This window comes from Bufo bufo, chromosome 2 (genome assembly GCF_905171765.1).
Source record: "Bufo bufo chromosome 2, aBufBuf1.1, whole genome shotgun sequence".
In the NCBI taxonomy this organism is placed as follows: Eukaryota; Metazoa; Chordata; class Amphibia; order Anura; family Bufonidae; genus Bufo; species Bufo bufo.
The window spans coordinates 579703537-579727080 of record NC_053390.1 but is presented as its reverse complement, the minus strand read 5'-3'; the positions used below and the strand labels follow the sequence as shown (position 1 = coordinate 579727080).

General features: G+C 43.8%; 1 protein-coding gene across 1 annotated transcript in view; it reads right to left on the bottom strand.

Moving 5' to 3' along the window:
• NFKB1 (nuclear factor kappa B subunit 1) overlaps positions 1-23544 on the bottom strand; it is a 139322-nt gene that overhangs the window by 16353 nt on the left and 99425 nt on the right. The window contains exons 13-21 of the mRNA XM_040418220.1: positions 19740-19820; positions 15191-15352; positions 13022-13163; positions 12805-12919; positions 12060-12261; positions 9624-9793; positions 6650-6752; positions 6303-6427; positions 2149-2215 (exon numbers count right to left, since the gene is read on the bottom strand). Of these exons, the coding sequence (XP_040274154.1) occupies positions 2149-2215; positions 6303-6427; positions 6650-6752; positions 9624-9793; positions 12060-12261; positions 12805-12919; positions 13022-13163; positions 15191-15352; positions 19740-19820 (1167 nt within the window). The remainder of the gene's footprint in view (positions 1-2148; positions 2216-6302; positions 6428-6649; positions 6753-9623; positions 9794-12059; positions 12262-12804; positions 12920-13021; positions 13164-15190; positions 15353-19739; positions 19821-23544) is intronic.

Genomic DNA, 23544 nt, shown 5'->3' with positions numbered 1-23544 from the left:
TGAGGCGTCGTTTAATGGAGACGAATGTGGCTCATTTCTTCTGCAGGTCTGCTGAAAAATCTGGATACAAAGATATGTTCGCCGATCCCAGCGAGATGGTTTGTGTGACCCTGGCTTGCGCCAAAATAAGATCTCTGTCGCGCCAGTTTAGCATGCGGGCCAGAAAGGGCCTTGGAGGGGCGCCAGGAGGAAGTGGTCTGGCTGGAACACGGTGCGCTCTTTCAACTGTATAAGCGGATGAAAAAGCAGCATTAGGAAACACCAATTTAAACCATCCTTCCAGGAAAGCTGCTGGATCTGGGCCCTCCGCCCGCTCTGGCATGCCGATGATGCGCACATTGTTGCGCCGTGCCCAATTTTCAAGATCATCTCATTTCTGGCGGTACATGTCCACAGACGGCTCCACAGCGGCAAGCCTTGCCGGTAAGGGGCTAGTCAAGTCCTCCAGGTCTGATACTCGCGCCTCGGTAAGCTTAACTCTCTCGCGCAGTTGTTGCACATCCTGGCGCAAGAGACCCAAGTCCACCCTAACCTCTTCTATCTTTTCCCTGTCAGGGAGACCTGGCACCCTGTTATGGCCGCCATTAGTTGTTGGTGTGAGGTTTGCAGGGTAAACTCCGGCTCAGGCTCTGCATCGGAGTGTGACTGCTGTGCCGCCTGGCTCCTGGTGCTGTTCGCACGTGTTGGTGGGGGAGCTGCAGCGCCATGTTGGGCGTCTTGTCTGGCGAATTCTTTAAGGCGTTCTGCCACCATCTGAGCTTTGCTGGGGCTCATGATTCTGATCTGGCACTTTTGTAGACCCAGGGACACCTTTCAGGTCGAAATTCGGCAAGTGTAAAGGTCAGGATGGCTCAGGATTGATGATGGGAGCCGGAGCTGCTCTTAGATGCGTCCAGCCATAACGGCAGTTTTTTTATTCCTTGGGAATTTTTTTATTTTACACTTTTCGGCCCCCATAAGGTCATACAAGACCTCTGGGGGACATTTACTTCACTTTTTCTTTTTTTTTTTACTGTTGATTTCTCCTGGAACTGGGGCTGACATAGTAGCCCCAGCTACAGGAGAAATGCACCCCCCAGAGAGGCTGTACAGCGCAATACAGCGCTGTACAGTATCAGTGCAGGGATGATCGAGGTCTGTGAAAGACCTCACACAGCTCCTGCACTCTCCGTGCAGCTGCAGTTTCTTAACGGACGTTCTGGAACGTCCATTCAGAAATAGAGAACCACCTCCTGGACGTTTATAGTCTATGGGCGGACGGGAGGTGGTTAAAGAGGCATTCTATTTAGGAGGCATTCAGTTATGCATTCCGTCATAGAATTCCGTTATGGCCCGTGGTAATGGAATTGTAATAAAACCCCAACCCTGAACTCAAACTTGTAAATCACAATTCGCTCATCCCTAGTGTTGGCCATATTCTGATGAAATTTCAGAAATGGCATAAATCACTGAGTGCTGCCATGTGCAGCTCTAAAAATGGTCCCTCCTTTTCCCCATGCAAGTTGAAGTAGTGATGTCAGCAATTGTGCTGTCTGTACCTGCATATGTGATTAACACTTTAGGTGCCGGTACAGAAGAAGATGCAGCCGAGACAGTGGTTAGGTGGACAAATGAAGAGACTACCGCCATGTTGGGAGCAATGAACGCTGTGTCCAGTGTTTACGCAAGGGTAGACAGTGTAACTTGTGTTTGTGATGTGCTAGTGTACAGAACATGTATAATTAGTACTAATAACAAAATTTTTAGACAAAATAATTTTTTAAGTTCAAGGCTACGGCCAGACGGTGCGACTAGCCACATGCAGCCAAGCCATCTCCACCTGTTGCAGCCAAATTGTAGTCATTGGCTGCCGCTGGTGAGCATAGTTTGCCATGGTCTGCCATCTGTGTCGTCTGGACATACCCTAAAGATTTACAGAGACAACAAATGTAAGTTACTAATCTATTTTATTATTTATCTAATAAGTCAAAAAGTTTTAGGTCTACAGCTCTTTAACAGACCTGTGTCCTGTTCTTACAGACTACAAACCCTCTCTTCTACTGTATGAAGGCTTTATCCATTGAAGAGTGGCCTATGAATTCGGTTGTAGCTTTCAGTGGAATGAAGGTGAGTGTTATAAATATTCTTATGGCCAATTATGATACGTACCTTGTAAATTGGTGTCCTCGGAAGATACTGGTGACATGTATGGTTTACCGTTCAATATTTCAAGGACCTGTGAGACATCATGTGAGAGGAATGAAAAATTATAAACTAAAAAGAGAATGTAACTCATTTACTGTAGTTTTTTTCCTCAAAGCTGAAAGTCAAGCATGTGGGTCCTGGGCTGCTGCGGAGAATCCATTTAAAAACAAAACAGGGCACCAAAGGAAAACTACTGTACGCTATTTACTGATGCTTTCTTTGTATATAACTGTCCAATTAATATTTAATATTTTTCTTTTATTAAGATTTTCAATGCATGATGTTAATGAACTGATGGAAATTCTAGCATATCTCTATTGCTCTGTACATGCTCTGTACATACTAATTTATGCAGTCATTTAGTAAATACTTTCAACCTGTTTGAAGGTAATTCTTATTGTGTTTCTCATTCATATACATAGCTGTGTTCAATAGCTGTGACCTATTCATTTTTGAGGGCCGCAAAAAATGCGGAGAGCACACAGACATCATCTGTGTGCAGTCTGAGCCGCAAATTATAGACCATGTCCATGTTTTGTGGACAAGAATAAGCATTTTTTTCAGTGGGACTCAAAGTTACCACAAGAAAAAACTGCCAACCTACTGATGTCACCTCTGGTAAAAACATTTTTTAACAATATACTGTATCATGTGGAACTTTGTCATTAGGGATTTCATGTCCTGTAGCCACTCCTGAAAGATACAGCTATATGATATGACATAATCATGGATGCAGTATCACTGCAGCCTAGTCTTCGCACTGGAGCATGGTGGATGATTTTCAGATTAAGAATATATTATAGACCTTTTTCTCCTATTTTTGGAAGGTTTGTATGGTTATTGAAGTCAGGGAGTAGTCCTGAAAACTCTCTTGAAAACGTGCCATTAATTAGTATTAAAACTCTGTATTGTGGGTGCTTAGAGGTCTATGACTATTATTGGCTATGGACCCAAACAAATCTGTGCTCCATGCAGGGGCGGACTGAGAATCCTCAGGGCCCCCGGGCAAAATAAATCAATGGCCCCCTTACAGGCCCCACCCATGTTCTGCTGCAAGCCCCACCCTTGTCCCGCCTCCATGCCCCGCCTCCAGCCACACCCTACACAATCTTTAATAAGATTTCAAAGTTAAAGTGACACAAAAGGCACCCAGACCACTTCAGCTCATTGAAGTGGTCTGGGTACAGTGTCCCTTTTGCAAATCGAGCTGCAATGTTATAGAGAAACTGCAATGTTTACGTTCCAGCTATAAGTCGGCCTCTAGTCGCTGGCAGCCACCTGAGGGCTTCCTGGATTAAAACAGACCTTTGGTCCGGTATCTGACGCTGGACGTCCTCACACCCTGCATGATGACCTCCATGGTCAAATTTTTCCCCATAGGAAAGCATTGATTCAATGCTCTCATATGGGGTGATCTAATCTCAGCGTCCATTAGTGAGCCTCTGTTAGAAGCAGTGTGGGCATAACTACTATGAAGGGGGCACATATCTGGCCATAACTACTGTGAAGGGGGCACATATCTGGGCATAACTACTGTGAAAGGGGGGGAGGCCCTTCACAGTAGTTATTGATCCCTTTCAGCAGTCTCCCCTTCAGTGAATGGGGGACTGCTGAAAGGGGTTAATAACTACTGTGAAGGGCCTAGCCGTCTAGGCAACCCCACAGATCATCCCCCCACCCACCTTGTACTTGTTCCACTGATCCGCTACTTGCGGGCTACATGGGCATGAGTTCAGTCACTTCGGTGCGCAATCCCATCCTGAGGCGCGTGATCCCGCGTGACCCATGACCTACAGCGGCAGGTCTTGCGGGATCACGCGCTGCAGGACGGGATTGGCCTCCGAAGTGACTCAACTCATTCCCGCGCAGCCCACAAGTAGCGGAACAATTACAAGAGGGGTGGGGAATAGTTGTGTTGTGGGGGGGGGCTCTGTGGATGACACACTGTTGTGGGGGGGGGCTCTGTGGATGACACACTGTTGTGGGGGGGGGCTCTGTGGATGACACACTGTTGTGGGGGGGCTCTGTGGATGACACACTGTTGTGGGGGGGGCTCTGTGGATGACACACTGTTGTGGGGGGGCTCTGTGGATGACACACTGTTGTGGGGGGAGGGCTCTGTGGATGACACATATATAGCAGCATATACAGTGTCATCCACAGATCCCCCATAACAGTGTCCCTGTGAGTGAATGATCCCCAATACACTGCGCATACGCGAAAAAGACGACTTGGCGCCGGCGCAGTAGAGGTTAACAAAATGCAAACAAAAATAAAGGTTAACAAAATGCAAATATCTAGACCTCTTCAGCACCTCTGTGACGTTTAATTGACAGTATTATGTCTATATCGTGGAAAATTGTTTTAAGGAAATGAAATAAAGATTTAAAATTTTATATTAGTCAGCAGTTAAAGCTAGACGTAATGCAAAACTATCTCCCACGATATAGACATAATACTGTCAAGTAAACGGAACACCGGCATCTGGTGTTGTAATGGCAGCGGGGCCCGGAGCAGTCACTGTATTCTATTACACTTGGCCCCGCTCACTGTAATACTAATATTCCGATGTGAACAACTTGAAATCCTCTGCGATCCTCATCCTCTCCCTCTCTGTACTCACAACCTCAGTAGCAGGCCGGGCGGCAGCACAACTCACTGACGTCACGCGCCTGCTCCTCCCACTTTATGAATGAAGTAGGAGGAGCAGGCACGTGACGTCAGAGAGTTGCGCTGCCGCCCGGCCTGCTACTGAGATTTAGAGATGGAAGGTTCGGATCTTTTTCATGAATCGGATCTCCGGTTCACTTCCTGAGCCGGCAGAAGCAAGTGAACTGAAGATCAATGCGCATGCTCAGCTCATCGAATCTTCGGTTCACTTGCTGAGTCGGCTCTCAAGTGAACCGAAGGTCTGGAGGGACTCGCTCCTGGCAAACACAGCTCTGCTGCAGTGGAGCAGACTGATGTAATTACACTGTATAGTTATTGCAGGGATTTAGATAATGGTCTAAGAGTTTATTAGTTAAAAGAATCAAATGAGTCAGAGACGTGTCACTGAGTCCCTGCCAGGCTTCCTGCTCTGCTACATTGCTGCAAGCACCCTGTACACACACAGCTCTGCTACATTGCTGCAAGCACCCTGTACACACACAGCTCTGCTACATTGCTGCAAGCACCCTGTACACACACAGCTCTGCTACATTGCTGCAAGCACCCTGTACACACACAGCTCTGCTACATTGCTGCAAGCACACTGTACACACACAGCTCTGCTACATTGCTGCAAGCACACTGTACACACACAGCTCTGCTACATTGCTGCAAGCACCCTGTACACACACAGCTCTGCTACATTGCTGCAAGCACCCTGTACACACACAGCCCTGCTACATTGCTGCAAGCACCCTGTACACACACAGCTCTGCTACATGCAATACTATACCACCCCCCCCCCCCCCCCCCCCCCCGGACTTATTTCTCAGGAGACAGGGAGCCGCAGAGCAGGAAGTCTTGCAGGGACTCGGTGACAGTCTCTGACTCATTAGATTCTTTTAACTAATAAACTCTCAGACGATTCTCTGAGTCCCTGCGACTCCCCCTATGCTGTGAGTCAGTGCTGGACTGCTGGTTGCCTCTGATTAGTTGGAGGGTGGGGAGGGGCGGGGCTAGCTTCCACTGTCGGCTCCTATTACACTGCCTGCTGCTGCCTCTATGCTACTGAGGTTGTGAGTACAGAGAGGGAGAGAGAGAGGATCGCAGGGGATTTCAAGTTGTTCACATACTGTAGGAATATTACTATTACAGTGAGCGGGGCCCGGTGTTATGTTATTCTGGGGCGGGCCCCCATCCCGGCCGGGCCCTCGGACCATGTCCGAAGTGCCCGACCGGTCAGTCCGCCCCTGGCTCCATGTGTAACTGCAAAAAAAAGGTTGACCATGCACACAGTATGCCTGTGGACCACAATTCCCCATTTTACCCTTACAACAGAGGTCGCAGCACTGTCAGACGTCTATACACTCTTGGCCAAGATTTACCTAATATGTGTGGCCAGTTGTAAGATACAGAATAATTCAGAAACTCTTTTGTGAAGAATACAGGGAAAAACAACTACTGCTTACCTCATCACTGATGGCCATGTCTAGTGGTTTTGTACCGGGGACAATTCCTTCATCTACATCACTGTCATCCTCTGTGTTCCCAGGTATGTAGAGGGGTTCAAAATTTTCAATGAAGCAATCAGCACCTGGACAATAATTAATTTTAAGTTCAGATCTGCCATAGTTTTGAATTCAGTCAGGGTAAAATCAGCTTGAACTTGTATGGTCTCCACATGCTTCATATCTTGGTTTGCTGTCACACACCAAAAATATGCTAACTGCTTCTTCAACTAAGCCTGGCTTAATTCCGTTTTACTCTCCAAATTTCTACCAAATACAGGAATGACATTAAAACCAGGTGGATTTACCTGCTGCTTTCAGGAGTGCAGTCAGTTTTGTGGAGCCTTTACCAGCTGCTATGTGGAGAGGGGTATTTCCATCGTAGGTTGTACTGTCGACACAAGCATCTCCCTGTAAGAAATCACTTAATATAAAATTCTTTACAAACACTATTCATGGAGTCATTTTAGTGATATGTTTAACCCACAACTAATGATTCAACTCGCATAAATATGGTACAATAGAATTGTTTAGTTGGTGAGGTTTGACCTTCCAGCAACTAAATGTATACCATGCCTATTTCCAAAGCTTTATTGCTGAGAATATACTGCTACAATTAGTAGTCATAGATGCACTTTGCTCATTATGCAAAATGACGTACATGTATGCCATTAGTGGGCAGGGTAAGTATAGAGTAGGCTTACAAGTGGACCCTGCTACATACGTGGCAAGTGCTGGCTGTGTAAGGCCCCTTTCACACGAGTGAGTATTCCGCGCGGATGCGATGCGGGAGGTGAACGCATTGCACCCGCACTGAATACTGACCCATTCATTTCTATGGGGCTGTGCACACGAGCGGTGATTTTCACGCATCACTTTTGCGTTGCGTGAAAATCGCAGCATGCTCCTCTTTGTGCGTTTTTCACGTAACGCAGGCCCCATAGAAATGAATGGGGTTGCGTGAAAATCGCAAGCATCCGCAAGCAAGTGCGGATGCGGTGCGATTTTCACGCACGGTTGCTAGGAGACGATCGGGATGGAGACCCGAACCTTATTATTTTCCCTTATAACATGGTTATAAGGGAAAATAATAGCATTCTGAATACAGAATGCATAGTAAAACAGGGCTGGAGGGGTTAAAAAAAAATAAAAAGTCATTTAACTCACCTTTATCCACTTGCTCGCGTAGCCGGCATCTCCGTCTGACTCTTTTACTGTCTAGGACCTGTGGAGAGCATTAACTATAGTTTAAGGACCTGGGATGACGTCACTCCGGTCATCACATGGTACGTCACATGATCTTTTACCATGGTGATTCACCATGGTAAAAGATCATGTGACGTACCATGTGATGACCAGAGTGACGTCATCCCAGGTCCTTAAACTATAGTTAATGCTCTCCACAGGTCCTAGACAGTAAAAGAGTCAGACGGAGATGCCCGGCATCGCGAGCAAGTGGATTAAGGTGAGTTAAATGATTTTTTATTTTTTTTAACCCCCTCCAGCCCTGTTTTACTTAGCATTCTGTATTCAGAATGCTATTATTTTCCCTTATAACCATGTTATAAGGGAAAATAATACTATTTACAGAACACCGATCCCAAGCCCGAACTTCTGTGAAGAAGTTCGGGTTTGGGTACCAAACACGCACGATTTTTCTCACGCGAGTGCAAAACGCATTACAATGTATTGCACTCGCGCGGAAAAATCGCGGGTGTTCCCGCAACGCACCCGCGCATTTTTCAGCAACGCCCGTGTGAAAGAGGCCTAATACAGCTGACACCGGGCTGCAATGACCGGGATCAGCAATAACTCCAGTTATGGTCATTTAACCCCTCAGATAGAGAACGTGGCAAATGGGAGGTTAGACAGAGGGAGGGGGCAAAATCGCAGGGTTGTCTCTTATTACTTGTTATAGCAACTTGTGTCAAACTGCCTCTTAAGCTCAGCCTATGGCAGGGCTTGAAAGGAAGCCATTAAGAATACCATAGACTGCAATAATATATCATTGCAGGCTATGGTGTAAGTGATCAAACAATCACATGTTCAAGTCCACTAAGACTATAAAAAATGTATGTTTTAAAAAATCTAAAAAGCACATAATTAAACATTCAAATCACTCCTTTTCCCAATTTTACATATAAAAATAAAGAATGAAAAATGAACATAGTTCATATTGCCGCTTTAAAAAAAATGTCTGAACTATTAAAATATTTTTCATGCCAGATGAACGCTGTAACAGAAAAAAATGTAACTGCCTGATTCATTGTTTTCTCGTCACTTTGGCCCCCCAACCCAAATTAAATAAAAAGTGATTAAAACGTTGTATGTATCCCTAAAAAGGTACCAGCTGTGTAGACAAAAATATAAAAAAAGATTTTCAGAATGTGGAGAGGCAAAACAATTTTTGCTGACATTTTTTATTTTAAAGGCTATGTAAATTTTGAATCATTGTATTCATACTGACCCGCAGAATAAGGGCTCGTTCACACGAATGTATTTTGCGTTCCGTATATTGGCCGTTTTCTGCGTTCCGCATACGGTCCGTATACGGAACCATTAATTTCAATGGGTCTGCAAAAGATGCGGACAGCACTCAGTGTGCTGTCCGCATCCGTTGCTCCGTTCCGTGGCCCCGCAAAAATGAGTCCTGTCCTATTCTTGTCAGTTTTGCGGACAAGAATAGGCATTTCTATAATAGGCCTGCTGTTCCATCCGTTTTGCGGATCCGCAATTTGCGGACCGCAAAAAACAGCACGGTCGTGTGAACGAGCCCTAAGGTCGTCATGTGTTTTTCACACAAAGTGAACGCTATAAAATTAAAACCCAAAAATCATGGCGGGAAAAAAAAAGTTGAGGCTCTTGGAAAACAGGAAGGAAAAAAATTGGGTTTTCCAGGATTTGTAAACTGATTGCCTATCCTGAGGATATACCATCAATATCAGATCAGCGGGAGAACTACAGAGCTCCATCCATTGTGTACTGGACAGAGCTGGTAACTGCAGCGCTGCTCCCTTTGACTTAATGGGTGCAGTGCTGTACTTACCAGCTCCATCCACTATGCTACAAGGTAACAATTGACTGGTGAGGGTGGAGGGTGTTGGACCCTTGCCAATCTGATATTGATAGGCCATCAATATCAAAATCCTGGAAAACCCCTTTAAATTAGATTTCTCGGTTTGCAAATGCATTTGAATGGCAAGGAATTTACATAGTCAGTGCCTATTATTATAATTATTATACCACACTGAACAAATGGGAGACACTGTAAATAAGACCCACCTCAAGAAGAAGACAGCCTGCCAGGGAGATGTTGTCTTGATCCACGGCCAGGTGGAGGGGGCTTCTCCCGGACTTCTGTTCCTGTGCATTCACATCTGCCTTTGCTGATATCATTAGTCTAAGACAGGGCATGCTATTTGCGATAACTGCTTCATGAATTGCATTCAATCCTGTATGCAAACACAGTATTCTTATAGTTCTAGACATTTTACATGAAGGGCTTTCCGATAAATATGTTCATTCTGAATATGGAAGCATACTCGCATAGCTTCAATATATTAAGGTGGCCATATACATTAAATAACTATTGGTCGAATTTTCATATCGGCGAGTTATTTATGGTCACTCTCCTCTTTAAACATGCACGCTGGACATGGCCTAACTGTGAAGAGAGGAATAAGCCACTGCCAGAGAGCTCTGGTAGCAGCTTATCTACTGTGCAAACAAAGGACAGGGTATGTTGAAATCTAGAGGAGGTAAGTAGTATTTGGCGGCTCTCCTCCCCTATCGATATAGGTTGGTGCTCTGACTGGTATGACTCACCCGGTTTTTATACCAGACCACTTGAAATTTATGGATTCCTTTTACCTTTCCGGGTTTTTAGTGGATCAAGGAGTGGGTATAAAAGTGGAGAGTCAGACAGTATACACTACAGCCACTGAGGAAGAGGTTGTTACCTCGAAACGCGTCTGGCAATAAGCATCTAATGACTACCCACTAAAAAAAACACTTCAATATATTTGTACAAATACGTCGGTTCCGGACCTCAACATATAGAAGTAATTGGCAAAATAGCGGACTTTCTACACATGACCGGGATAACATCACGTGAGACGCCAACATACAGGCCAACCAATCGGATTCACATCATGTGACCGGGAGCACATCTCGTGAGACGCCAACCTACAGGCCAGTAGACCGCAGCCAGAACCATCGATCAGCTCTAACCCCCGCAACATCAACTGGAGGCCGAGGACAAGTAGGGTGAATGAAGCGCGATTACCAGGTGGGACGCCACCGGAATCGCCCTCAACCGCACATCACCCACAAACTGTGAGTAACCCTAGAAACAAGTGCACTCATTATATGTATATATTCACGGCACAATTTTTTGCTACAAATTAACCTATCTACTGTGAACTAGAACATTTATGGCACATACCATTTTCCACCATCCAACTAATGGTCAATGTGATAACATCCCTTTTTTTTGCACATCTTTTTACTTACTGACATTATTATACATCTATTCTTGCTCATTACTAGCATACTAGCTATGTTGTACACCACTATGTTTTAATACCATCATGAAATACAAATTTTCTATCAATTTCTATCAATTAATTATATCCTTTTTCACCAATATATCCCCCTTTTATACCTCCCCCTTTTTTTATACAGTTTTTTATACTGTTTATACTGATACTAATGAACGCATTTTTTTTTACATATATCTGTGTCGTGCCAGTTGGTGAGTGCCTGACTAATACTATTTCAACTATGTTGAAATCTAACATGCCCTATATATTTTTTTTTTTTCCAAGTTAAGGCGTCCCCATTCACTTCTATGGGATGGCTCTGTCTGTTCAAGTAAATACTACAGAACCGTCCCATAGAAGTGAATGGGGACGCCATACTTGTAGTTACACCTGCTCACCACTGCAATTGCTGCGGCGATCAGGTAAACAGAGCAGAGAAGGCAGAGCTCGTATGAACGCTTCCTTCTCTTGAAACAGCTGATCGGTGGGGGTGCCAGGGGTCAGACCCTCTCTGATATCATATTGATGACCCATCCTGAGGATAGGTCATCAATAGTAAAAAGTGGACAACCCCTTTAAGAGAAAATCAGATGCTCCCTATACCCTTCAGATGATCAGCGAGTTTAGTTAAAGGTCCGTCGGCATCTTTACTGTGTAAACTCATGTATAATTAAAAGGCCATGCATTTTTTTTTAATCTCTGAAAAACATAAGCTTCACTTTGGTATGAGTAAGTAAAACAGAAATACAGGAGCAGCAAAGTGAATGAGATTTCAACACATAGAAGTTGGTCTGCAGTAGGTTTTAGGCCCCTTTCAGACGAGCGAGTGTCACGCTTCGGACTCGCAGCGAGGCACCCGGCCTGAACTTTCAGCATTGACAGGTCGCATTGCATTGTATTGATTTATGATGCTATGTAACCCTGGAATGTATTGGACAACACTGACAGCATTATGTCAGTGTCATCTAATACATTTCAAGATAATGCTATGCGACCCGTGAGTGCTGGAAGGTCAGGACAGGTGCTGCGCTGCGAGTCTGATGCATGACACTCGCTTGTCTGAAAGGGGCCTATATCAGCAGCATGCCCCTCTCAATGTAGAGGGATGAAATCTGCAAAATTAATGGCATATTCTCTGCTTTCCGATGCATGTAGATGCAACCCAACAGTTACTTACCCTCATTGTTTGGAAGATTGATGATCTTAGTTATCTTGGGATGATTAAGGAGAATGCTTAAGGTTGCTGCGTCACCTCCTCTGCATGAAAGATGCAGAACAGAATTTCCATTGCGGTCTAACATTAATGGGTCTCCTCCTGCTTTCAGGATCTCTTGAACAATGTCAGCTTGATGAGTAATAACAGCCAAATGTAATGGTGTCTACAAATTTTCAGAGATTTATATGATCAGTGTCACATTTTTAAGAGTAGCTGCTTAGTCTTGTTTCACACTAGCACTAAACTGGTAGAGGAACAGCCTGCCGGAGTTCATCGTATTCAGAATAGCAGGGTACCACCTTTTCCCACCTGAGCCCATTGACTATAATGGGTCCCTGTGAGTTGCAGCGCACTAATGTGGGAAATATGCTGGATTCCCCCCTGCCTGGTGGTGCACTGGCAGTTTTTGACTATGTCGGTTGCGACGAACTCCGGCAGGCTATTCCTCTACCGGAACAGTTTGCTGGAACAGTTTAGTGCTAGTGTGAAACTAGCCTTAGATACATGGTAAGTCCAACTAATGCCTCCCTAATAATGCATTATTCTTGATAATAGGAAAATGAGAATTGGCAATGGTTGAAACACTATCACTGTCCATTTAAAGCTATTGTAAAAGCCTCATATTTTATAACTGAGTAGAACAATGGAAATAATAGTGCTGATGTGAACGTGCCCTTATATATACAATGTTGAACTGGTGACATACCTGATACAGATCATTTTGCACATTGATAATATCCTCACATATAATTTCTGAAGTTATCTCTAGGAACATCTTAACAAGTGCAGATTGAAGATGAATAACAGACAGATGAAGAATACTGAAAAAGAAAGAACAGTCTTATTCTGAAAGTGCACTGATGCCAGCTCTTCAATACAATAAAATATTTCCAGAAGAAGTTGTTGTGCAGTTCTTTTCTTACTTGTCTCCGTTCTCATCTTGAACTGACGCTAGATGGCGCTGCACGGCCAGCAGCGTTCTCACATCTCCTGTTACTGCGAAGTCAAACAAGGAAGCAGCATGTCGCTTTGCAAGTTGCACAGTCTTTTCTAATAATTCACAACCTGAGGAAAATAAAAGTCTGATTGTCATCCCCTGTGATACATCAGCCCCCATATGTTTTTTAGACTTACAACCCTAGAAACATGAAAATGATCCCTTCTAACAGTATGTAAGTGGGTTATCCTGTACACCTCCAATGTAGGTTGATGATGATTGAGGCAACAACGACAAAGATACAAGTTCATAGAAAGAAGACAATGGTGCACTATTCCTCTACCAGGAAAACCATATGGATAGACAAAACAGAACGAATGTTCCTCTAGTGTTGGGAAACTCGCCGTGGTAAAAAAATAAAAACAATAACCCACTGGTAAAGTAGATCCAGGGATTCATTAAAAACTGTGTGTATGTCTAAGGCTACTTTCACACTCGCGTTTTGGGCGGATCCGTCATGGATCTGCAAAAACGGATCCGTTTCAATAATACAACCGCATGCATCTGTCATGAACGGATCCGTTTGTATTATCTGTAACATAGCCATGACGGATCCGTCATGAACTCCATTGAAAGTCAATGGGAGCCGGATCCGTTTTCTATTGTGCCAGATTGTGTCAGAGAAAACGGATCCGTCCCCATTGACTTACATTGTGTGCCAGGACGGATCCGTTTGGCTCAGTTTCGTCAAACTGACAGCCAAACGCTGCAGGCAGCGTTTTGGTGTCCGCTTCCAGAGCGGAATGGAGACGGAACGGAGGCAAACTGATGCATTCTGAGCGGATCCTTTTCCATTCAAAATGCATTAGGGCAAAACTGATCCGTTTTGGACCACTTGTGAGAGCCCTCAACGAATCTCAGAAACGGAAAGCCAAAACGCGAGTGTGAAAGTAGCCTTAGCTGGGCTAAATCCTTCTAGCTGCTGGACTTGTATTTTGCCTAAGGACGAACCATCCGAACATGGACTGTGCTAAGATTTATAAGCAGCCAGTGAACTCAGATGACAGGAGAACACAATACACAAGAAATCACATAGTGGGAACACAAGATGATTTTTGTGAATATAATGATTCCTCCATTCCCTTCTTAAAGGGATTATCCCATCAGTATAAACCTTGTCCATATGCCTTATTAGTGCATATGGTTATCCCAGAGAATCATCCCCACGCTTGGTCATTTTTGTCCCATAGCAGTAAATGGAGAAAGCAGCATATGCACGGCATGCTCTACATTTATGGCTGGACCTGTTCTTGAGATAACAGTGGGTCCCAGAGGATGTACCCACACCCAAGAGAAAGGCATGTTGTGGCATATTCTATCCATACTGTATGCCATAAATGTCTTAGGTGGCAATACCTTTTTTAAGGGGAATGTCCACAAGTTTTTTTTTAATCCTCTCCACCCCCAACAAACAGGACCTGTGAGGGGACCTTCACCTACCTGCTCCTTGCTGCTTGGTTCCAGCTCTGTGGTTCCTGGACTGTCTTCATTAGTCCTCTAGTCCCCACAAGTAAAGTGCACAGATGGAGTCATGTGTGCTGCTGCAGGCAATGATGGGCTTCAGCGGTGACGTGTCCCCAGGTGGAACGTCACTTCTGGGTCATGTGCCAAATAGGGAACTTCACCACCACACGTCACATCTCAGCCAATCATATTGCCAGAAAGTGACTTCTGTAATACTGACTGGCTGACAGCTGTTGACTGACAGACAAGACCCATTCGTTTCTGGTTGAACACACTACCATATTATGGTTGTGTAGGTACAGATGTAGCAAACATGTAAAATACAAAGTTGCAGCAAACTTTACTGATAATTAACACAACAAAAAGCACATTAGGGTTCGCTGCAATTGTGTATATAAGTGTCAAGTTAAACTTTGCTACATCTGTATGCTTACAATTGCAGACAGAAGTTATGAATGTACTTCATCTGATGCAAGTTACAGAAATATTCTCCTCTGAAGCATTGCTTTAAAGTGGATGTATAGTTGTGAACTGCATATCCGATGGTTGTACAAATAGGCACTCCGTAAAGGAGCAGTTAACATTAAATCAGTGAAATTGATAAATGCTATTAACGCTTGTTTGCATTTACCAGGTACTTTGCAGGCCTCTACTTCCTTCCTTCCAGGATCTGTTTGTGAGTCACTGTGTGTGAGTGACGCCTCCAGACGCTCGCAGCTAGTTTTGCTCTCTCTACACTGGGACAGCACAGACTCATCTCCTTCCTGGTCTTCACCACAATGGGACTGCGAGACTAAATGTACACAAATCATTTAAATGTTATACAATCCTCCTTCCTTATGTCTAATAACTCAGGGTTTACTGTAATATTAATACTAGAATTCTATTCTCGAAGCAGAAAAGTTAGTGTGAACACAGAACTCCACATTTGGACTCCCTTTGAAGCCTCATATAAGTACTCTTTTAGCAGACTTAACATCACCTCTAGCTATCAGGATGCATCTTTCCCACTTAACCCAGAACTGGCGGGTCATCTTCAGCATCTGACTTCATGGATGGAGCTTTCTTGCTCTGTTTCCTCCCAGGCCCATAGCTGCCCGTGACAACACTAAAAGGGCCCTTTACACGGGCCGAGAAATAGAAAATACAGCCACAAAATGGGATATTTTTTAAAGCATCCTAAAATCTAAGTGTGAGAGGTACATACCTTATGGGAATAAAAGGTTAAGGAACAAGAAAAAAACTAATGTGGATAAATAGAACGGTAAAGAAAGAAATAAATGAAAAAAGAAAGCATTTAAATGACTAAAACAGGAGGATAGCAAGGAAGCACTGAAAAACTATAAGGATAAAAATAGAATATGTAAAAAACAAATAAAAGCAGCCAAACTAGAGACCGAGAGATAAATTGCCAAAGAGAGCAAAACTAACCCTAAAATGTTTTTCAATTATATAAATGGTAAAAAGTATAAATCTGAAGATGTCGGCCCTCTACAGAGTAATGAGGGGGGACTTGCAGAGAGCGATGAGGAGAAAGCAAAGCTGTTAAATATTTTTTTCTCCACTGTATTCACTGAGGAAAATAAACTGTCAGATGAAATGCAGAATGTAAAAGTTAATTTGCCATTAAAAGTGCCCTGTCTGATCCAGGAAGAAGTACAGCGGCGTCTTAAAAAGATTAAAATAGACAAATCGCCAGGACCAGATGGCATACAGCCCCGTATCCTAAGAGAATTAAGTAATGTCATAGCAAAACCCTTATTTCTGATATTTAAGGACTCTATACTGACAGGGAGTGTTCCACAGGATTGGTGCATAGCAAATGTAGTGCCAATATTCAAAAAGGGTCCAAAAAGCCCGGAAACTATAGGCCGGTAAGTTTAACATCTGTCGTGGGTAAACTGTTTGAAGGTTTTGTAAGAGATGCTATTTTGGAGTACCTCATTGAAAATAAGCAAATAACGCCATAGCAGCATGGCTTCATGAGAGATCGGTCATGGCAAACTAGTTTAATCAGTTTCTATGAGGAGGTAAGTTCTAGACTTGACAGCGGCAAATCAATGAATGTCGTATATCTGGACTTCTCCAAAGCATTTGACACTGTACCACATAAAAGGTTAGCATATAAAATGAGAATGCTTGGACTGGGAGAAAATGTCTGTATGTGGGTAAGTAACTGGCTCAGTGATAGAAAACAGAGGGTGGTTATTAACAGTACACACTCAGATTGGGTCACTGTCACTAGTGGAGTACCTCAGGGGTCAGTACTGGGCCCTATCCTCTTCAATATGTTTATTTATGATCTTGTAGAAGGCTTGCACAGTAAAATATGAATTTTTGCAGATGACACTAAACTGTGTAAAGTAATTGACACGGAAGAGGACAGTATACTGCTACAGATGGATCTGGATAGATTGGAGGCTTGGGCAGAGAAGTGGCAGATGAGGTTTAACACTGACAAATGTAAGGTTATGCACATAGGAAGGAATAATGCAAGTCACCCGTACATACTAAATGGTAAAACACTGGGTAACACTAACATGGAAAAGGACCTAGGAATTTTAGTGAACAGCAAACAGGCTACTTTTACACTCGCGGATCCATCCAGATAACACAACCGTCTGCATCCGTTCAAAATGGATCCATTTGTATTATCTTTAACATAGCCAAGACTGATCTGTCTTGAACACCATTGAAAGTCAATTGAGGACGGATCCGTTTTCTATTGTGTCAGATTGTGTCAGTGAAAATGTATCCGTCCCCACTGACTTAAATTGTGTGCCAGGACGGATCCGTTTGGCTCAGTTTCATCAGACGGACACGCCGTTTTGGTGTCCGTCTCCAAAGCGGAATGGAGACTGAACTGATGCAAACTGATGCATTCATTTTCCATTCAGAATGCATTAGAATGCAAACTGATCCGTTTTGGACCGCTTGTGAGAGCCCTGAACGGATCTCACAAACGGAAAGCCAAAACGTGAGTGTGAAGGTAGACTAAGCTGTAAAAACCAGTGTCAGGCAGCTGCTGCCAAGGCCAATAAGATAAAGGGTTGCATCAAAAGGGGCATAGATGCCCGTGATGAGAACATAGTCCTACCACTTTAAAAATCAGTAGTCAGACCACACATGGAGTACTGTGTACAGTTCTGGGCTCCTGTGAACAAGGCAGACATAGCAGAGCTGGAAATGGTTCAGAGAAGGGCAACTAAAGTAATAACTGGAATGGGGCAACTACAGTACCCTGAAAGACTATCAACATTAGGGTTATTCACTTTAGAAAAAAGACGACTGAGGAGAGATCTAATTACTATGTTTAAATATATCAGGGGCCAGTACAGAGATCTCTCCCATCATCTATTTATCCCCAGGACTGTGACGAGGAGACATCCTCTGCAACTGGAGAAAAGAAGGTTTGTACACAAACATAGAAGAGGATTCTTTACGGTAAGAGCAGTGAGACTCCTCTGCTTGAAGAGGTGGTGATGGTGAGTACAATAAAAGAATTCAAGAGGGGCTTGGATGAATTTCTGGAGTGTAATAATATTACAGGCTATAGCTACTAGAGCTACTAGAGAGGGTTTGTTGATGCAGGGAGTTATTCTGATTGCCTTATTGGAGTCGGGAAGGAATTTTTCCCCCCTCAAGTGGGGAAAATTGGCTTGTACTTCACAGGGGTTTTTTGCCTTCCTCTGGATCAACTTGCAGAATAACAGGCCAAACTGGATGGTCAAATGTCTTTTTTCGGCCTTATATACTATGTAAGTCGGTTAAGACGACAAACTGCTGTCAGGTCCAGACCTCAATGAGGACAACGAGCATACAGGTGAGCTTCCCTGAGATGGTTTCTGACAGTTTTTGCAGAAATTCTTTGGTTATGCAAACCGATTGTTGCTGCAGCTGTCCGGGTGGCTGGTCTCAGACAATCATGGAGGTGAACATGCTGGATGTGGAGGTCCTGGGCTGGTGTGGTTATACGTGGTCTGCGGTTGTGAGGCCGGTTGGATGTACTGCCAAATTCTCTGAAATGCCTTTGGGGACGGCTTATGGTAGAGAAATTAACATTCATATCACGGGCAACAGCTCTGGTAGACATTCCTCAGCCTCATTCCTGCAGTCTCAGCCACCGCCAGCAGTCTTAGCCACCAGCCGCAGCCAGCAATCTCAGCCACCAGTCTCAGCCACAGCCGCCAGTCTCGGCCACCAGCCACAGCCAGTGTGGTCAAGTTCCCTTGCCATTTAATATAGACTGTTCCTACTAATGTTTATGCACTACTGTTCTAGCGCCCGTTATTGCAACGGGCTTAATGTCAAGTATGTATAATAATGCAATACTTGTGTGCTATCTTGAACTGAGTAAGCATTGCTGAGGAAATGATTTATTGTCTTGTAAAATACAGTCATATTAGGCATTGTATGTATTTATAAGGACATGCTTTGGTAGGCTTTTATAATAGCCCTGCATGTCAAAGATGATTTGCAGCACTAAATAAGCCATTAAAATGTAGAAAGCTACCACATTTTGGATACTCTGAAGTTGTTCCCACAGCAGAATAGTTTCCAAGATGTAATTTCCATAGCAGAAATACAATGCTAAACTTCAGATTTCTGTCTGTGCCATTGCTGGGGATCCACAAGAGGATTACTCCCACTCTCATTCAATGGGACTAATCTTCACGTTTTGCCTCCGAAATAAGTGATATTCTCAAGCATGGACTGTATGCTGATTTCATGCACATTCTCTATATTTAATACTCCCTCTATGTTACTCATCACTCAAGAAACAATACATTTAGGATCCTTTTACATGTGAAGATAAATTTGTAAAAAAAAAAAAATAGCCGATCAATCATATAGCAAGTGTTAACTTTAAAAAGCCCTGCATTTATATGTAACAGTAATCATGCTTTTTTCCGGAATTTCAATCACTTTTGAGATATCTTGTCTGTACGCCTTTCCTCTTGTCTCCAATGCTAACAAATGGCCTACGTCTACCCTGGACAATGTCTCAGAACATCTGCTCGATGTAATGAATTATTTTTTGATTATCGCCCCAAGTAAAAAGGCCCCTACAAGATGTTCAGGGTTATTCCCTATTATTAAACAGGACACGTCTTTTGTAACAAGTTAATTATGAGTAACGTCCTGAAGCTCTCAATAGAAGGGCTGAGCCTGTATCTTACCTGTGTTGGAATTCATTGTGCTTCCATGAAAATTCAGTCCTCCATAACTATTCGTATAGTTGAACGCGGGGTAGCTGTAACCTGCAAGTAACAGTGAGTTCCATGTTCATAATGGTTCTTCTATTGGCTCAGACATTAGTTTTGTTTTTGGCTGATATCCAAAAATCCTAAACACACTGAAATCAAGAATTTGGTCTGTTACCTAATGAGGATTTTTAGTAACTTTCATTTAATAGCCAGAAGATTGGAATGAAGAACATTGTAATCGGAGTCTGTCACAGATAACATTACAGTTTACATGCATGGTTAAAGGGGTAGTAAGGCTAATTTCACACTGGTGTTTTTCCATCTTGGTGCAGTTTACGGTGTCCGAACTGAACACTGACTCATTTAATTGAATGGGTGCGTTCACATGAGCGATTTTCTGCAGGAAGCAACGGTCCGTGCCAAGAAGATCACCAAATCTTATATATTTGTCCATTTTCCTGCAAAAATTCAGGACTGCACTTGGACTATATCAGTGTGTGGTCCAATTTACAACTCGTTGTGTTCACAAGGATGAGATTCCTGTTGGCTGAAATAAGCCCTACACTGCGTGCAGAATTATTAGGCAAATGAGTATTTTGACCACATCATCCTCTTTATGCATGTTGTCTTACTCCAAGCTGTATAGGCTCGAAAGCCTACTACCAATTAAGCATATTAGGTGATGTGCATCTCTGTAATGATAAGGGGTGTGGTCTAATGACATCAACACCCTATATCAGGTGTGCATAATTATTAGGCAACTTCCTTTCCTTTGGCAAAATGGGTCAAAAGAAGGACTTGACAGGCTCAGAAAAGTCAAAAATAGTGAGATATCTTGCAGAGGGATGCAGCACTCTTAAAATTGCAAAGCTTCTGAAGCATGATCATCGAACAATCAAGCGTTTCATTCAAAATAGTCAACAGGGTCGCAAGAAGCGTGTGGAAAAACCAAGGCGCAAAATAACTGCCCATGAACTGAGAAAAGTCAAGCGTGCAGCTGCCAAGATGCCACTTGCCACCAGTTTGGCCATATTTCAGAGCTGCAACATCACTGGAGTGCCCAAAAGCACAAGGTGTGCAATACTCAGAGACATGGCCAAGGTAAGAAAGGCTGAAAGACGACCACCACTGAACAAGACACACAAGCTGAAACGTCAAGACTGGGCCAAGAAATATCTCAAGACTAATTTTTCTAAGGTTTTATGGACTGATGAAATGAGAGTGAGTCTTGATGGGCCAGATGGATGGGCCCGTGGCTGGATTGGTAAAGGGCAGAGAGCTCCAGTCCGACTCAGACGCCAGCAAGGTGGAGGTGGAGTACTGGTTTGGGCTGGTATCATCAAAGATGAGCTTGTGGGGCCTTTTCGGGTTGAGGATGGAGTCAAGCTCAACTCACAGTCCTACTGCCAGTTTCTGGAAGACACCTTCTTCAAGCAGTGGTACAGGAAGAAGTCTGCATCCTTCAAGAAAAACATGATTTTCATGCAGGACAATGCTCCATCACACGCGTCCAAGTACTCCACAGCGTGGCTGGCAAGAAAGGGTATAAAAGAAGAAAATCTAATGACATGGCCTCCTTGTTCACCTGATCTGAACCCCATTGAGAACCTGTGGTCCATCATCAAATGTGAGATTTACAAGGAGGGAAAACAGTACACCTCTCTGAACAGTGTCTGGGAGGCTGTGGTTGCTGCTGCACGCAATGTTGATGGTGAACAGATCAAAACACTGACAGAATCCATGGATGGCAGGCTTTTGAGTGTCCTTGCAAAGAAAGGTGGCTATATTGGTCACTGATTTGTTTTTGTTTTGTTTTTGAATGTCAGAAAAGTATATTTGTGAATGTTGAGATGTTATATTGGTTTCACTGGTAAAAATAAATAATTGAAATGGGTATATATTTGTTTTTTGTTAAGTTGCCTAATAATTATGCACAGTAACAGTCACCTGCACACACAGATATCCCCCTAAAATAGCTAAAACAAAAAACAAACTAAAAACTACTTCCAAAAATATTCAGCTTTGATATTAATGAGTTTTTTGGGTTCATTGAGAACATGGTTGTTGTTCAATAATAAAATTAATCCTCAAAAATACAACTTGCCTAATAATTCTGCACTCCCTGTATAGCCATATCTATAAGGAGGGCTCTTATCTCACACGTAAACCATCTTTTATTAGTCACGGTTATCTGTAGTTACAGCTGCATTTACACGCACTGACTGGGCAGCCAGTTATCGGGAAAGAACCATTTCACCTTGATAACTGCCTGCTCCTCACAGGAGGTGAGAGTTGCTTTTACATGTAGCAATCCCCTCCACTGTATGGTTACGAGTGATGGCAACTAGGGATCGACCGATATTGATTTTTTAGGGCCAATACCGATACCGATAATTTGTGAACTTTCAGGCCGATAGCCGATAATTTATACCGATATTCTAGGAATTTTCATTTTTGAGAAAAAAAAATTCCTACACAAATCTGCAGAAAATTAATATGTTTATTGTTAATGTGTATTTTTTATTTTTTTTGTAAATCTTTTTCATTTATACTTAATATTTTTGTGGTGTTTTTTTTTACTAACTTTTGCCCCCATTAGGGACTAGAACCCTTGTCCCATTCACCCTGATAGATCTCTATCAGGGTGAATAGGATCTCACACTGTCCCTGCTGCTCTGTGCTTTGTTCACACAGCAGCATGGAGCTGAACATGGCAGCCAGGGCTTCAGTAGCGTCCTGGCTGCCATGGTAACCGATCGGAGCCCCAGGATTACACAGCTGGGGCTCCGATTGGAGGAGCAGGGGAGAGGGGATCCTGTGGCCACTGCCACCAATGATTAATACTGGGTGGGGGGGGGGGGCGCACTGCGCCACCAATGTTTTTACTATTGGGAAGGGGGTGGGGGGCGCACTGCGCCACCAATGATTAATACTGGGGGGCTTGGGGGGGGCGCACTGCGCCACCAATGTTTTTACTATTGGGATGGGGGGCGCACTGCGCCACCAATGATTAATACTGGGGGGGGCTTGGGGGGGCGCACTGCGCCACAAATGAAGAGAAATCTCTCATTAATTCATATACAGGAGGCGGGAGCTGGCTGCAGAATCACATAGCAGGCTCCCGACCTCTATGAGCGGTAGCTGCGATCCGTGGCACCTAAGGGGTTAACTACCGCGGACCGCAGCTACCGCTGATAGAGGTCGGGAGCCGGCTATGTGATTCTGCAGCCAGCTCCCGCCTCCTGTATATGAATTAATGAAAGACTTATTGGAGGAGCGGTGGCCACAGCCCCTCCCCTCCTCTTATCTTCTGTCCTCACATTGGCGGCAGCAGCAGCACAGGGGGAGGGAGACACTGCTTCCTTCTCCCCTGTGCTGCTGAGGGAACACGGAGAGCGCTGAGAGCAGCGCGCTCTGTGTTCCCAATACGTTATCGGTATATCGGCAAAATAGATGCCGATACCGATAACGTTCAAAATCCTCAATATCGGCCGAACCGATAATCGGTCGATCCCTAATGGCAACTACTATCGCTCGTCCTCATACAGATTCATTGTTTTTGGGGAGTAGTTTGCTGTTTATATAGCATGATCTTCTGCCCAGAAACGATGATTTAGGTGTCCACATAAACAATGACCACCCAATGTGTTTTACCTGTTTATCGGGTGATCTGTGGCATCTTTAGGGTGCTTTTTATACCAAACTTTGTGGCTACCTGCCTCTTTGTGCTGTAGATACGGTTCTCAGCCCCGTAATCATCAAAATCATAAATCACAGC